This window comes from Pteropus medius, unplaced genomic scaffold (assembly GCF_902729225.1).
Source record: "Pteropus medius unplaced genomic scaffold, Ma_sr-lr_union100, whole genome shotgun sequence".
Taxonomy (NCBI): Eukaryota; Metazoa; Chordata; class Mammalia; order Chiroptera; family Pteropodidae; genus Pteropus; species Pteropus medius.
Genome location: NW_024349800.1, coordinates 27550295 through 27567779, shown reverse-complemented (window position 1 = coordinate 27567779; position 17485 = coordinate 27550295). Strand labels below are relative to the sequence as shown.

Genomic DNA, 17485 nt, shown 5'->3' with positions numbered 1-17485 from the left:
GGACAAAACCATCAGATCACTTCTCCCTTGTTAGAACTATTTAATCTCTGAATTATCTAGGGCCATGTGATTATTAAAACATAAGATATCCTATAAATAAGGTGACTGACTATGAATTCCTTCTAAACTGGAACACTTCTGAAACTGAAAGGGGCCAAGATAACAGGTATAAATTATGACTATCCTAGGTAAAGTGGGATGTAGATCAGCTCACCCATAGAGCAAAAGTATTTACTACTTTTAACTCCAAGACATTCTTAATACCAAACAGAAAATTCTGTTAAACCCCAAGGACTCTGTTTAATTCTTATTGTTTTAAATGAGGCATTCGGTAAAACAAAACAAGAAGTTAACAGAAATCAATCAAGACATCTTTTTGCGTCACCGACCTTTGTAAGTCAGTAAAACATCCAAAGTTATCCTCAATTGTCATATCATCTTCATCTGACCCTTTGGACAACTTTAAAGAAGCTGAAACAAGTACAGAAGTTACAATAACAGCAATCAAATTTAAGACAGCTACTAATTCAGTGTCATTTCTATTTTTAAAAGGTATGTGAATAAAGGGAAAGAAGGAAAGTATTCAATCATATTTTCGGTATTTTTTTCTAACTTAATTTTTTATAATGCCTGATCCTATAGTGTTGATTAGAAAAGTATGTAATTTAAAAACACAGCAAGATCTTCATTACCCTAAAATAAGATTTTTCTTTTATTATCAGAGTTTACTATTACACTAACAAATCTACAAATTATAGAGTATAAGAAAAATATAGATATAGCAACACGGTCTAGGAATCATTAAGATTCTGAAAATCCATTTAAATCAATTTGTCATGCAAATCATCATGTGTGTCATGTTAAATGATATTTCAAATTAAGAAGCTAGTCAGCTGCTTAGGCAGGGCCTCAAAAAGTAGCAATTTTAGTTTGGAGACGGCACAGTTCATGTCTCAGTTCTAGCTGAGTGCCCTGAAATCTACTATTGTCAATGTGTCAAGTATACCAGATCTGATTTAAGAATTAAGTCACAAAAACTGCACTTGATGGGAGATTGTCTTACTCCACTAGATAGTGTTGGATAAATACTGACATACCTTATCTGGCTTCTCATAATCCATGTGGAAAACTTTTCTTCTGCTAACATATTCCTTATTTGTAAAGATTATGAAACAAATGATTAGGTAACAACAGTTATATCCTAATCTGATCATGCATCCTACTCACTATATCACCTTTCACAAATCTTTCGCAAAAAAATTTTTAAACTCTCTAAAGATGGGTTAATTTTGCATATAGCCAATTTTATCCATGGTGAGATAGTCACACATAGAGGGTAGAAATAATAAAAACTATTTGCAAGTACTTGAGAGAACTTTATTAAAGGCTCCATAGCAGAGCTGCCCCACAGCACAACTCCAGGGAGCACCATTCACACACAAAGCCTGAGCACTGGTATGCAGCCAGCCCCGGATATATACATTCATTTTATATACAAAGTTGGGAATAAAAATATGTATCAAGAATTAAGTAAGAATTATATAAAGTGACTAGCACAGTAAGTGGCATACAACAGAAACTTCATAAATGAAAGTTTCTATGTATAATGATCCTAGTCTATGGGAGAGACAAACATTTATATTGTAATGAAGGTTATAGTGGAGGTACTCATATCCTTACTTTTGGCTTTCATCTGTTACCCAAGTTTGAGATCTGGTCCTTTTTCTGTCACATCACAACAATATGTATAATACAAAGCAAAAACTACTTTCTACTTATCTCTAAAACTGTTTATTCCATAAAATATTTTATACACTTGCACCATTTCTCTTATAACTTCATTGCTCTCAAGAAATCCTATTATTATACTACACAGTACCTATCACAGTTAGAATTACTACTGTGATCATCTAAATTCTGACTCTTTCACTAGATATAAGTTCCATGAGGAAGACTGTCTTGCCTATGTATCTTCACTGCCCTACATTATAGACATTTGACAAATAACAGTTACGTGGAAAAAATGAATGATTAAAAATCTCATATTTGCATTCTCAGTATTTCAACTAATTTTCATCGCTGGAATTCTCCCAAACATGTCACATACACTTATAAAACTGTCTCAAACTCACTATATCAATATAATAGGATAGAAACTAGAACATTTCCTCTTCCTTTCCCAAATACCTCCTGCAATTCTTAACTATTCTAAATGCTAAGATCTTAACATTTAAGATGTAAAAATAAGTCAAATGATTTTTCTCTATCAACATATGCAAATGACAGGGTCCATGATATCAATATTTCAAGACTAACTTCATAACTTCAACCAAATTCCTAATAGTGCATGTCAATTCATTACTTGTGTTCTCTGTCTCTTCCCTCCATTGTCATACTACATTTTATTACATCTTACTAGGAAATGACACTTGATCAAATAAAGCCTAATCTCATAAATAAACATTAACCAGTCCTCGATATCACCATAATAGTACATTTAAAATTATAGGTAACATCCGTTTCTAAGATGGACCAACACTTCCACTGAGAACAAGTAGAATAATCTGATGAAAAGGAAAAGAAAAAAAAAGTTTGAAGGCATCAAAGAATTGCTAAGGTAACCAGGATTTGAAGGACTAAGTTCCTGAAGAAGCGGGCACAGAGGAGAGGTAGGTCAGCAGTTTGTAGCTATTTTTCTCTTAGCTTATATACCAATTCTGGGCACAGAGCAAAAAAAGAAGGATATGGGCAAAAGGCCCAGACAGAGAACTACTATCAAGTGAGGGGGAGGGGAAAAAGCATTTTTGGCGATCTTTTGAGGATAGAAAAATGAAAATAACAGCTTTTAAGGGCCAGAGTCTGATGGAACAGTATGGCCAGAGACAGCCTAAATTTTGACAATTTTCCATCAAAACTTTTGATAAATACCATAACTGCATAAAAGGATAAAAAGCCAAGTAGAAAGCCAATGAAAAAAGGGAGAATATTTAGAAATCTAATAATTAGAATTTAGAATCCACCTGTGAGAGAAAAAGTCCCAGTGAAAATACCCAAGCTCTCAGTGTAAACCTCTGAAAAGGTTAACCCTTTTCAAAGAGCAAAGCAAACAAGAGGTAGATGGAGCATTGAGAAAAGGATCAAAAGTTATTAAGTAATGGGAATATAATGAATGACATGGTGACAATAGTTAATACTATATTGTATATTTAGAAGCTGCTAAGACAGTAAATCTTAAAAGTTATCATCACACACACAAAAAAATGTGTAACCATGTGTGGTGATGAATGTTAACCAGACTTACTGTGGTGACGATCATTCTATAATATATATGTATACTGAATCATTATATTGCATACATGACACTAATATAATGTTATATGTCAATTATATCTCAATAAAAAATATTAAGAAGAATACTTTAGGCAGGAGGAAAATGATTCTAGAGATAAAAAGGAAGGAATGAAGAATACTACATAGTAATTGTGTGTGTATATGAGAGAGACTAACAGCAATGATAAAAACATATTAAAAAGATGGTAGATATAAAACTAAATATACTGGTGATGTCAGTGAAAATGGCATTCAGAAGTTCCAGAAATTGTTTCCTCCATAACAGCAACAAGAAAACTGACCAGAAAACATGTCAGGAAAAAAAAAGGCAAATACATAAGGTGATGGATATGTTAATTAACACAATTGTGGGAATCCTTTCACAATATATATGTATATCAAGTCATCGAATGTACACTTTCAATATATAATTTTGTCAATTTTACCTCAATAAAACTAAAAAACAAAAAAAAAATTAAAATAATGTTATGCTCAGTGAAAATATGGTAACATTTTATTGTGTACATTAAAATGTTATTTTTTCCAAATTACATTTAGTATTTTACCTTGTAGGTCAATTTTTTAGGATGACATCCCTTTCATAGTCACATAAGGATCAGATATTCTAATTACGATGAAACACTGCCTAAAAACAGGTATAAAATAAATTGATAGAACTGCAAATACATTAAATTTAAATTTGTAAAAAAAGGTATTTCTAAAACATTTAAAAATAGACATACTTATCCCAACCAAGGGTTCCTATTTCTTCAATAAGGCTTGAATAGAACTGGGGAGGAGGAGGTGGTACATGTAGCTCTTGTTTATTCTTTAAAGCAACTTCCTGTTTAAAAGGAAAACCTTAAATCAGCTGTGGAATGCTAGACAATGAATTGTACTTGATTATGCAAAACAATTTTATAATTTTCTTCATGCCTAACTTAAGTGTCTCTTTTTTAAAAACAGAAAATCCAGCTAAATCATTCCCCCATCATTAAAAAAAAGGCTTGAAAAAGTTAAAGGACTGCACCGAAGGTCATGTAAAAATGTCAATTATTATACCATTCAACCTTAAGACTTTAATATTCTCCTAGACTATTATGCCTATCAAAGATGAAAAAAGTTTAAAAAAAAAAAAATACTCATCCCCAAGGCTTCACTATCTTTCTACCTCTATAGACATGTTTAACAGAAAGAAACAGATATCTTTAAAGAAAAGCCTGAAATCTAAGCACATAGTCTAGACTGATATATTTGTATACTGTTATGAATCATATCTTTACAAACAAAAACCCTCTGTAATAGATACTTACCTGCTAATTTCTTTCTTCATTCTGTATACCTCCCAGACCAGGTAAGTCCAAGTGTTCTGCCATCTGGCTAGACCACAGTTCCTTTCCCCACTAGGCCAACCTTTGATATCTTTAAGATGGTTTATGTTCCCCCAAGCAAAACTAAAATTTACATTGTTTTAGAGGCAATACAAACATCACTAGGATTGCTGAGGCTGAAAATACCAATTACTTCAAAGGTGGTAACCTAGACAGATATCATATCTGTAAAGTAAAAACAAATGTATCTATAAATTACATAGGTGTTCATATGGTCTGGTTTATCAAAAGGTACTCTAAAAATTTTTTTTTTTAAAAAATCAGATGATCATAAATAACAAAACCATATGGGAACAAGTATAAAAATTATAAATGTTTCTGGTAAATGTAACCCTAATAAAAAGTATAAATTTTAATCTTTTAAGTGTAAGTTTAATCCATTAGTCCTTATACTTTTTAACAAGGATAGAATACTATTAAAATAAGGTAATACCAGAAAAAGGTTTTACAAAACAGTATTTCAAAATCAAGACTACTAACTGAAAGTACTTTAATATAGTTCTAAAACCGCTTTCCATAAAAAAATTAGAATTAAAAAAAACCTGTGAAAGCTGGTTTGCAAAGCCCAGAATGTCAATTTGGATTTCATTAGAAGGTAAGCTACTAGAACGCAACGAGAATACCACTTTTTTTTACAAATTAAATACCTAATATTATCTGTAAATAGCCTAATAGTCCAACCTTAAAAATAAATTGGTATTATAATTATCCTGTTGCCTAAAAAAAAAGTCAGTATAGCTCCCATACTTATAATAGCTATACAGTATTTCTTTGAAATTTCTATTATATTCAGAAATATGAGTTACTGTTATCCACAAATATTGAAGGTAAAAAGTAACTTGGATAATAAAAATGTATGTTAATCCTAAGTTTATGACATTTGTAAACTCTGCCTTCTACCTTGGGTCAGACAAATTACTCCTGGTCTAGAATCATAACAGGAAAAAGGGAAAGGCAGAGAAGCAAAGTATTCTTCATGGAGAAGGAGGCAAAGGTACACAGTAGAAAGAACACAGGCTTTACAGAAGTTTTAAATCTTAACTTGACCATTTCCTAGTTTTGAGGCTGCAGGTACTCAGTGACTCTGCTCTAAAAGTATAATAAAATAACCTATACCTTATACAGTTTTTTAAACATATAAGTAATTGTTCATTTATTAAATATAGAATGAAATTCTACTATATGCTTAGTTATTACTAGGAAACTCCATGAGAGATTTACCAAGTTTCCTGAATAAATTTTGTAACTACTGATTTCACTTGGGCATTAATACTTTTATCATTGTTATAGGAACCCTATTACTGACAACACATTCCAATAAATAAGCTAATAATTCTTACATTTTTAGGTACATTGTCATAAATGTACAATAACATCACTGTTCATAATTTCTTTAGAAAGCTAAAATATAAGATCTCGTTTTATTCAGAAATGCAGTAACAAGTGTACTAAATAAAATACTGTGACTGAAAGATTAATCTCAATATTTCATTTGTTTTAAATTAATGATTGTTTTTTCAAAATTAAATGACCGACTGACCAGAAATAATGATTATGTTAATACTAGAAATCAAGGTTTTTCAGAATAATAGAAAAAAGATATAAACACAAAATTAAATAGTAAAACACTATAATGCCAAATTTGAATTGAAAATATCTATATGAACTCATGATTAACGATTCTCTTTCTGGAAACTATTTTTCCCTAGCTTTGTCCACCAAAAAAGATCTAGAAGTAATCACAATAAGCACTCCGGTTTCCAGATTGTAGTAGCATCTAAATACCATTTCCTACAAAGAAACCATGGCTCTTTGGAGAAATAACTGATTACTGTTCTGGAATAGGATGAGAAAATCAACATGGAGCAACTGGCAGAAGAAAGCAAAGCGTGGGTTGTGTCAAAAGAAATCAGAAGCCAGCATGAAGGGGCTTATGCTGACCAAAATTGGTACAATTTAAGCATCAAAAAGAATAATGATTCCAATGGATTAAAGTTAACCAAATCTATAAAAACTCAGAAGTTCATAATGATACAAGAAAAAGTCATAATTAGTTTCTAGGCATCAACTTAGTATTCTATAAAAAAAAAACTTAAAGGCAAAGAAAAAAGCACTTATCCCATCTCTCAAATTAACCAAGTAACTAATGAGAAGTTATGAGCTATACCTCAAATTAACCAAATAACTAATGAGAAGTTCTTCTCCATAGATTTTCAGCTAATAAATATCGATAGAATTTGAAAAATCACCATTTGTAACCCCTAATGTAGGCAGTGACCATCATTAGATGATAAGCTGACAGGAAACTTTATATTGAATCTAAATCCATCGATCAATCTTAACTTTACTAAAAGAGGAACTATCAGATACCATGTGCCTCCTAATGCAATACAGAACAAATGAACTCAACTCTGTTGAGACCTCTAGATCTAACTGCCAGATTACAAAAAATAAGTAGACTGTGTTAAAAAGATACCATGAATATCTAATAAACCAAATCCAGAATATGGAAAATTTTATAGGACACATAATTTGGTTTATTCAATAAGTAGATGGCATGATAAAAAAAAAAAAAAAAAGGAGGGGTGGGAGTAGGAGGAAGTGCTACTATAAATTAAGAGACTTAGACATATCACTAAATATAATGTGTGAACCTTGTTTGCATGGTGACACAAACAGAACAGCTATAAGGAACCATCACTAATTTTGTTGGGATTATAACAGCATAAAGACGAAAAACACCTAGCTGTTAAAGATATATAGTTACACATTTATGAAAGAATGTACACAATGTCCAGGTTTTTCTCTAAAATGCTCTAGTCTCTCTCTCCTAAAAGAGTAGGGGAAGAAATATGATTGGCAAAATGTTGAAATTAGGTCATGGCCCCATGGGTATTCACTACAGTGTTCCCTCTTCTGTATGTTGAAAACTGGAATAAAAAGTTTTAAAAAAATAATACAATAGCTATAGGACAATCAAGTATTTTATGCATAATGGACTAACTGAATAATCAATTACTATATGTAACTGTATGTATTTAATGAAACCTAGTTTTTCAGAAATCTGCATCTTTATAATTTTGTTTTTACACATTGTATTATTATAGCTAATCTCTCCATAGATGTTAAATTCTCGGAAAGACCAGGACTACATTTTATTTCTTTACTACTCACCCAAGACTAGTTTCAAATGTACCCAGTTTATGACATAATCGAATTGGTTCTTACACACAGTTTTATTCCTCATGCAGTTCAATAAAAGTACCATTCACATTTATGTACACAGTAAAATAAGATATTAAATGTCTGGGAGTTGAGAAGCTTTAAATTCTAATCATTAGCTTTTAAAGGAATTACAAAAACAATCAAGACTTATAGAATACAGTAACAGTGTTAAAAAACAAGTACTTACCAAAACCATCTTCAACTCCATCATAAAGCTCATCAGATCAGGAGAGTGCTGCATTCTCTAGATCAAAACAACATTTCCAATTAATTTTACTTGTACAATTATATTCCATGTGCTGAAATCAAAATAAAATACAGGTCCATGTGAATGTGAAAAAAACATTAGCTCTATCTACATCATAAAAGTATAAGAATTGGAGTACTGATAATCCCTACTACTACCAATTTCATTTTGAAAAGACTAAAATCTACTCTGGTGAGATATACTGAGTTATGTAAGAATGTCATTTTAAACCTTACACACTCCTGTTCCTTCAGCACTGACTAGTGTCAAATTTAGCAAATCACATCATTTTTTTTTAAGTGATATGGGAGTAAAGAAAGTGAAAGTAGCAGAAAATATAAAAATCAGGCAAATATATACAATTAAAAAATCTAGTTAGAGCAAAGAATTATTAATCAATACTGTCTATTTTAATTTTTTTCCTTGACCTTAAAGACTACCTATAATTATTATCTTTTCACAATAAGTCCATAATAATTCAAAAGGAGTTAATCTTTCAATAAGGTAAAACCATTATAAATAAATGGCAAAAAAATTCTAAAGTAGAATGAATATTTAATTATGCTTCCGTTTCCTAGAAATCCTTCATTCTTAAAGTAACTATAGAATAAAACAAAGCAAAGCAAATTCTGTTGAAATTACTTTGTCAAATAAAACTATCATTTCTCTGCTTGAAGTCAAAATACTGTATTTTTGTTACTTTTTGTGATGCGCTGAACTAATCACACAGTTCTGAACAAAGTCAACATGTGAATTTGTTTACTCTCTCTATATATAAAAGATAATAATCTAAGATATTTCAATAATGCATGAATCATATGACTCATATCTTAACACAGCTTTGAGTGGACACATGTTTGTAGAACATAGCTTTGACTTTCCTTTCTTCTATACAATATTTCCTCCCTTTGGTTTACTAGAGATGAGTAATAAATTATATCAAAGGTCTACGACTAGAGCCCAGAGGCTAAATACAGCCAATGCCTGCTTTTGTAAATAAAGTTGTACTGAAATGTAGGTACACCATTCCTTCACCTCGTCATGGCTACATTGGTGCTACAAGGGCAGAGTTAAGTAGCTGCAACAGAGATCTTACGGCCGATAAAGCCTGAAAAATTTACTATCTGGCTTTACACAGAAAAAGAATGCTGACACCCCCCCACACCACCACCACACCCGACTCATATTTACTAGTTAAAAAATGATACAAGGAAAGAATAATAATATTCACATGGACTTTGGAATAAAACGAACGCTCAAACTAATACTGGGTTCTATAAGACCAACTGGAGGGCAGAGAGGAAATTAAGTGGTAATTGAGACCTTTTCTAGGAACCCTCTTTGTGAATTGGCTGAGGAAAACAGAGATCTTATTGTATGCTTAGTTTTTATTAAGTTTTTTCAGGCCACTTAAATATCTCAGTGGATTCATTTCTCAAACTTTAGTATACATCATAGTCACAGGGGGTGAGGAGGGGGCAGTGGAAGAAAAAGAGAAATAATTTACACATTCCCTCAAAAAACTGCTGTAATTATACTGCCAGCAATGACAGTCTACGTTCTACAAATCAACTAGTTTATCTCCTATTATTTCTTTGTGGTTCAGTAATGCTTTATTTGCGAGTGACTATCATTGTCACTTATCATACATAATAACCAGCCTTTAAGATAGAGAAAATATAACAAATTGGGAAAAACATACAAATGAAATCCAGTTCTATTTACATTTGTTTTTCTGTAAGAGGCATTTCATTATTTTCAACTGGTTCAGTAAATGAGTTTTTTGAGTGTCTCTAATCTTTAAAGGAATTCTCATTTAGAGGAACCTAAACATTAAGAATAAACTGGGGTTCGAGGGTGGGCAAAATGGGTGAAGATGGTTAAAGGCACAAACTTCCAGTTACAAAACAAAAAAGAATAAATTAATCCTGCCTATACTTCACCTATGCTGCCTTTACATCTACTCCTATGACATATATATATATACTTGATCCCAAGTGATAGCCACCACACCTTTCGTTACTAATCTAGAACTACAACCCCTTTTTTGCCACAGGTATCTTAAAACTCCTAAATGGATGCTGGTATTTTTTTCATACCATCACTGTTCAGTCTCAGCAGAAAAATCACTTAAAAAATGATGGTTATGGATAAGGGTGTATGCATCTGATGACCCGAAAATATCAAGGATGGAAATCAGTTTCAACACAAATGCTGCTTGAAGATGTGCTAAGGATTCTGAGACAGAAAACATTATAATGTATGGATCCGAAAAATATCTAATAGAGATAAAACCTATAAACTTCAGCAACTACTAAAATAGTTTGTTAAAACATACTGCAAAGCAAGTCATTAAAAAAGAGTAAATTTAGTAATTTTTATCCTTGCTTAAAACATAAACCTTTTTTTTCCCCCTCAAGTGACTTTTTTTTTACACTTTAACAGTAAGGCATAACATAAAATATAAACCTTTTAGAGGACTTACCTGTTGTATTATTTGATGGTAGCCATTAAGTATTGTTCTCAGCTGCCAACTACACAGTAATCTAAAATTTTAATGGAATAATTTGTTCATTGTTCAGAATTAAAAGAGAAAAAAACATGTATGCTAACACAAACATGCATGTACATAGGAAAGAACGACAAACATAATTCTAACAAGTTAATAAAATTTACCACTGATAGAGTTGAAAGTCTTGACTTTGAACTGTCAGTATGAATTTTATTTCAAAGTATAAATAACTGCAATCAGTAAATATGCAAACAATATATCTTTTTTAAATTTTAATGTACCCAAAGTTTTATACTTAACTAGATTCTTCTCCAAGTTAAAGAAAACCAACAGTTTAGATTATAATATACAGAACTTGTATTTGAGAAAGCATATGTAGTAATATAATCTTCAAATTCCAGAGTAATGTAACTAAAAGGATACATACTTTAAATCGTGTGAGTATCAATAAATTAATGTTCATCTATCTACTGGCTCACCTCAGCCAGTGCACTCAATACTGCTTGGTAAGTAACTCTTCTAGGAATTGCTTTAACTTACCTAGAAGTAGGAGGCCTATCTCTGAGTTTCTCCAAACTTGGCCTTTTTGAACGATCATGATTCCCTCCATTCTTGGTCTGCTAACCCCCATTATCACCACTAACTCCTCTCTTAGCAGCAGAGTAACTCATTCGACAGTCCACGGGAAATCCCTGTCGAAATGTACTTTCCATCATCCCTTGCTACCAACTCAGTTACATCAATTTAATCATTAACTTACTTGCTGCTAGTTTTTCTCTTTAATATATTAACTTGCTCAAGCAAATCTCATATTTAAAAAACAACATTATTATAACTCTTCTTTGACTGCACACCCTTCTCTAGCCATTCCTTTTCCTCAAAGTAGTTTACACTGTTTATATTTCCTTTCTACCCACTCTAAAACCCAACACAACCTGGCTTCTGCCACTATATGAAACCTAATCATATCTAACATGATCTCTTTGCAAAACTCAGTACTGTTAACTATTCCTTCCTTAAGTCTCTATTTGGCTTCAGAGAAAACTGTCCAGATTTTCCACTTCTCTTGTCAATCCTTAGACTTCTTCAGAGGTCCTTTTTATTTACCAGTTCCTTAAATGTTGGTACGCCCAAAATTCTGTCACTGGCTTTTACTTTTTCACCCTACACAGGCAGGCAGTGGAAAGTCTATTCATATTCATAGGCCCAAATCTCATATCTACTGTGACTTCCACATACATCTCCATTCTAAGTCTCACAATCGAATGCCACAACAATACACTACTACCTTTTAAATAATTCCTCTTGCTATTTCACACCTGATATGCCTTAAAACAATTTCTCTTCTATTTCTCCATCAGTAACCTCTTCTCTAGCTTAGTGATCTGAGCCAGGAACTTGGAAAGCATCGTCCCCTCCCCTTTCCCTCTTATCTCTCACTTCTCATCAGTCACAGAATCCTGTCAATTCTACTTATGTCTCTGGATTCTTCCACTCTTCTACCCCTACAGATATTTAGGAGCAGAAATGAGCTTTGTGGTGCTACCTAAATTGCCAGTCTCGTCTCTTGATATTCCCCAATGGGCTGTCTGTACCAACTGCCCATACTTATACCTAACTTATGCCAGGACTGAATTTATGAGTCTTGCCACAGACTGAATATACACATAATTAACATCAGTCAAAAGTTGAAAACAAAGTCTTCTAATTCTTTTGTATTCTCCTTTTATACTTCAGTTCAGCACTTGTTAGTGAAGTTTACAATATTGCTATTTACTGCTTTAAATAAAAAAAAAAAATCAGAGAATTAATGTGTCATCTTTGAAAAGCACTTCAGTACTAGGGAAAATAATTTACAAATGCACAGACTTAATAAAACCAGAAATGTTTCTGGTAAACTAATAAGCATTTTAGGCAAAACTCTAATGACTAGAATCAGTTTATACCAGATTAACTGATTGCCTATCCCACAAAGATGCATGTATATAACATCACCTTGCATTCTTCAGTTGTAAATCTTCAGGCAACAATATTCTAAGGTGGAAATCTCTCCCCTGTGGAAAATATTGAAAAGGTTCAAATTTTCATCATTCACTTAATGTTATGAGTTCACTTAGTGTTAAGAATCAAATAGAAAAGGCAATGTTTCCTTTACTTCCTAAAAGGTATCAACTTTATCCAAATCTTTATACTTGTTAAAATATAAGCAACAGAATATTGCATTTGAGAGAAAATAACTGTCAAAAAATTTGTAATTACTGGGAAATCAATGCATTAATAAAGGACTTTGTTTTAAAGAGAAAGTCATTCATAAAAACACAACTAAAAAATTGTTAATGTAGACATAAAGAAATTTAAAATGCTATTTCTTGGGAAATAAATTTATGGGGAAAAATTCCTTCCAATTGATTTGAATATGGAAGGAAAATAATCATAATGTAAAAAAAGAATATATAACACATTACTGGCTTCATATTTTCAATTTTCTAAATTTTAAAATGAAAATATATTTAAAAAATCTAAATATGAGAAATATTTTCCTAAATCAGAATATATTTAATTTTCTCCAACTCAAAGACCTTTTAAAAATATAATTGCCAACACATTACTTCTTTTAAATATTCACTAGCTATATATTTAAATATACCAAATTTTACTTAAGAATCTTTCTACGGAACTAAGGACTGTTCTCAGAAATATATTGTTTTACTTTCCCAAGAAAGTGAATGAGTAAGCAGCTTAAACTTTGTACCTTAAATAGAATACACATGAAATCTGAGCAAAGGTAAGCAGAAAAAGACAAACAGAAATATAATCTTTTACTCCAACAGTATAAAATGAAAAAGAGTAATAAAATTCTCGAAAAACAATTACCATGAGAATTTTAGCACGGTCTCCCTCAAAGCAGTTTCAGAAATAGAGGAACACAATTAAATGTACCCCATAACCTTTACTTTCATGGTAATATTACAGTTCTGACTTTCATTACATTCAAATGTCCTTTAAAAAAATGAAACAAAATGTACTACTGACCTTTTCAAAAGGTCAAGTAACAATAATTCACTATTTCATTAAAGCACTAAAAGGTATTATGTAGTAACTTTAACCTAACTTTATAGACATCCCCCACATAGGTGTAAGAACAATCTGGAATTCAAAATTTACATGAAAAATAGTAAAACCACTCTACCGATCTGTTATTTGAAAGAATCAAATTCCAAAGTCCCTTATTTGCAAAATCCAGCCATTTTAAAAGGTCAGATGCCATATCACATGCCATCATACTTTTCTGATTCAAGAAAATATCCAAATTAGCTTTTTTAGTTAATTGCTCCAAAGAATATTTCCCAGGCTTACAGGGAACAAAAGTACTGACAGTTGCCTAAATGTGAATCTCTCCACACATCCTCCCCAAAAAACTATATAGATCAATATTACGAACAAATAAAAGCATAAAATCCCATGTCTTCAGCAAAATCAGAAGATTGCCAAAAACGGTAAATATACAGGTAAAAATAGAAAAGACTTTTCTTATTTTTAAAAACCTCTTTAAAAGATAACTGTGCCCACACTGGAACAATGTCAGCAACAAATAAAGTAGTAAAGAATTATAAAGTAAAGTATAAATTTTCATGAGTCCATACTGTTATAAATAACTAAATTAACAAATGGAGAGTTAAGATAATCTCTCATACAGAGAATTCCATTCTACATAAATTATATAGTTACTTTGCCTTAAAGGAGAGGGAACATAACTCTTCATTCTTTGTTGGGGAATGATGATCATGGTGACTTCCTTCTAAAGAGTACAGTATGGAAAGTGGAGAAAAAATAACTTTATAGTAAAGAAACCTGACAAATGCTGCTTCAGCCAAGTGATCCAGGTCAACATCAATAGTCATACATCATATTGATAGTATGTACACTTGATGAGATGAAATGGTACTAAAATTCTGATATTCTTCTCAAAAACCCATAATCTCAGTATAATCATGAGAAATTCTAGTAGAGTATCCCATTATACTGGACTAGTACTTCTCAATAACGATGGTCATTTCATAATCATAAAGGGTCAATGTAATCAAAAACGAGGAAAGTATAAGAAACCATTACAGGCAAGAGAAGCCTAAAAAGACATGATAATGCATGATAATCTTGGATGAGATCATGGAACAGATTAAAGTTATTAGGTACAAACTAAAAAGTGAATAAAGTATGGACCTGAGTTAATAACGTATCAGTATCGGTTCACTAATTGTCACAAATGTACCATGCTATGTTAGATGTTAATATGACAAACTGTATTTGTGTGGCGAAGGGAATGGTATTTGGTAACTCTGTGCCATCTGCTTTTTCCATAACTCTAAAACTGTTCTTGAAAAATAAGTCTATTAATTAAAAGAAAGATAACTGTTTAAAAGAAAATGAATAACAGTGTACTGAGAGAGTTATAAGATAAACAGAAATAAAATGTATGACTACAATAGCACAAAAGCCAGGAAATGAAAAATAAAAATATATTATTTTAAGATTCTTATAAGGGACATGGTATACTTTAAATCATGATAAGTTAAAGATGTATATTGTCAATGCTAGAGAAAACACTAAAAGAGAGACAAAAATAATATAGTTGGTAATATATTACCAATAGTACATATAAAATGGAATCCTAATATTACTTTAAGGTAAACCATGACAGGTTTAAGATGTAGGCTATAAACCCTAAAGCAACTGCTTGGGGGTGAGGGAGATGGACTAATAAGCTGACAGAAAAGATAAATGCAATTATAAAAAAGAACTCAATGTAAATTAAAGAGAAATAGGAAAAAGATAAAAAATAAACAAGAACACATGTAACGAACAGAGAACAAACAGTAAGATATTAGATTTAAACCTAATCATATCAATAATCATATTAAATGAAAATGGTTATCAGATTGGATAAAAAAGCAAGGCTGAAAGAAATCCACTTTAAATATAAAGACACAAAGAATCATAAAAAAAGATTGGAAAAAGATAAACCATGCCAACACTAATCAAAAGAAAGCTGGAGTCACTATATTAACATTGGAAAATACAGATTCCAGGGCAAAGATTGTTACCAGGGATAAAAAGGGTCATTTCATAATCATAAAAGAATCAATTCACCAAGAGTGCTTAAAAATCTTAGTTTATGTACCTAAAGAACTTCAAAATACATGAAGCAAAAATTGATAGGCATGAAAGTAAAAATTATAAAATCGATTATTACAGAGATTTCAATATCCCCTTTCATTAAGAGAATAAAAACCAGTAAGGATATAGAAAACTTAAATAGCATCATGAACCAACCTGACCTAATGCACTTATAGAACACTCCACCCCACAGCCGCAGAATGCATATTCTTTTCAAGTATACAGAGAACATTTACCAAGATAGACCATACAATAAGTTCCAATAAATTTAAAAGTATCAAATCACACAAATTATGTTCTGTTATTGAATTATAAATCAATACGAAAAAGATATCTGGAAAATCTTTGAACATTTAGAAAGATATATCTTTCTTCTAGGTAACCCGTGAGTCAAAGAAAAAATTAACGAGTATTTGAACTGAAAAACAAAATACAACATACCAAATTTTGTGATACAGCTAAAGCAGTGTTCGAAGGAAAATTTATAGCACTAAACATGTATATTATTAAAGAAAAAAGGTCTCAAAATCAATGTCGTAATCTTCCACCTGAAAAAACTAGTAAACTTATGGTCGGAAATCAACGAAACAGAAAATAGAGAAAATCAATCGAATCAAAAGTAAGTTCTTTGAAGAGATCAATAAAATTTGTAAGCCTCTATCTAGATGCATCAGGTAAAAAAATACCAATAATAAGATGAGTACAGGAGGTATATATAAAATATATCCATAATTTCTTTGATTTTTCTATCTTTAAAATTTGGTGCCTCATTTCTCTCCCTTTGATTATAGACTGGGTTTGAGGTTTGCTTCTAACAAACAGAATAAAGCAGAAGTAAATATATGTAACTTCGGAGGCTAGGGAAGACAGGGCACTGTGCAGCTTTCTGCATGATCTCTCTGAGGTATCACTCACTCAGGAGAAGCTAGATGCCATGCTGTGATGCACTCAAGCAACACTAAGTAGGTCCATGTAGTAGGGAACTGAGGCCTCCTAATCAAGAGCAGTAAAAACCTAAGGCCACCGGCTAATAGTTGTGAATGACCAATCTTGGAAATAAATTTTTCAGCTCTAGTCGAGCCTTTAGACAACTGACATCCTGGCCAACATTTTCATTGCAAACTCATAAGAAACAATGATCCAGAACCATCCAACGAAGTCACTCAGAATGCATGAACCTTGAAATAATCATACTAAGCGAAATAAGGCAGACAGAAAAAGTTGAAAACCACATGATATCACTTACATGTGGGATATAAACCTAAAAGCAACAAACCAACAGAAGAGACACATGGACAATAGACTAGTGGTTACCAGAGGGTAGGGGGAGGAGGAAGTAGATGGGGTAAAAGGAGTCAAATATGTGGTGACAGAAAGAAATCTAACTATGGGCGGAGAACACACAGTGCAATATATATATATATATATATATATATATATATATATATATATATATATATATAAAAATATATATATGACTTACTGCTAAATTGTACACCTGAAACTTACTAGATTTTGTTAAACAATGTCACCATAATAATTTTTTTAAATGTTTTATCGAAAAAAAAAATTCTTAATCCTCAGGAAAGGCGAGATAATAAATGT

At 31.6% G+C, this 17485-nt stretch overlaps 1 protein-coding gene across 3 annotated transcripts in view; it reads right to left on the bottom strand.

The window, feature by feature from the left end:
• FANCL (FA complementation group L) overlaps positions 1-17485 on the bottom strand; it is a 69163-nt gene that overhangs the window by 41558 nt on the left and 10120 nt on the right. For all 3 annotated transcript variants that reach the window (XM_039887099.1, XM_039887100.1, XM_039887098.1), the window contains exons 2-5: positions 12701-12759; positions 10679-10739; positions 8134-8190; positions 4074-4174 (exon numbers count right to left, since the gene is read on the bottom strand). In XM_039887099.1, the coding sequence (XP_039743033.1) occupies positions 4074-4174; positions 8134-8190; positions 10679-10739; positions 12701-12759 (278 nt within the window). The remainder of the gene's footprint in view (positions 1-4073; positions 4175-8133; positions 8191-10678; positions 10740-12700; positions 12760-17485) is intronic.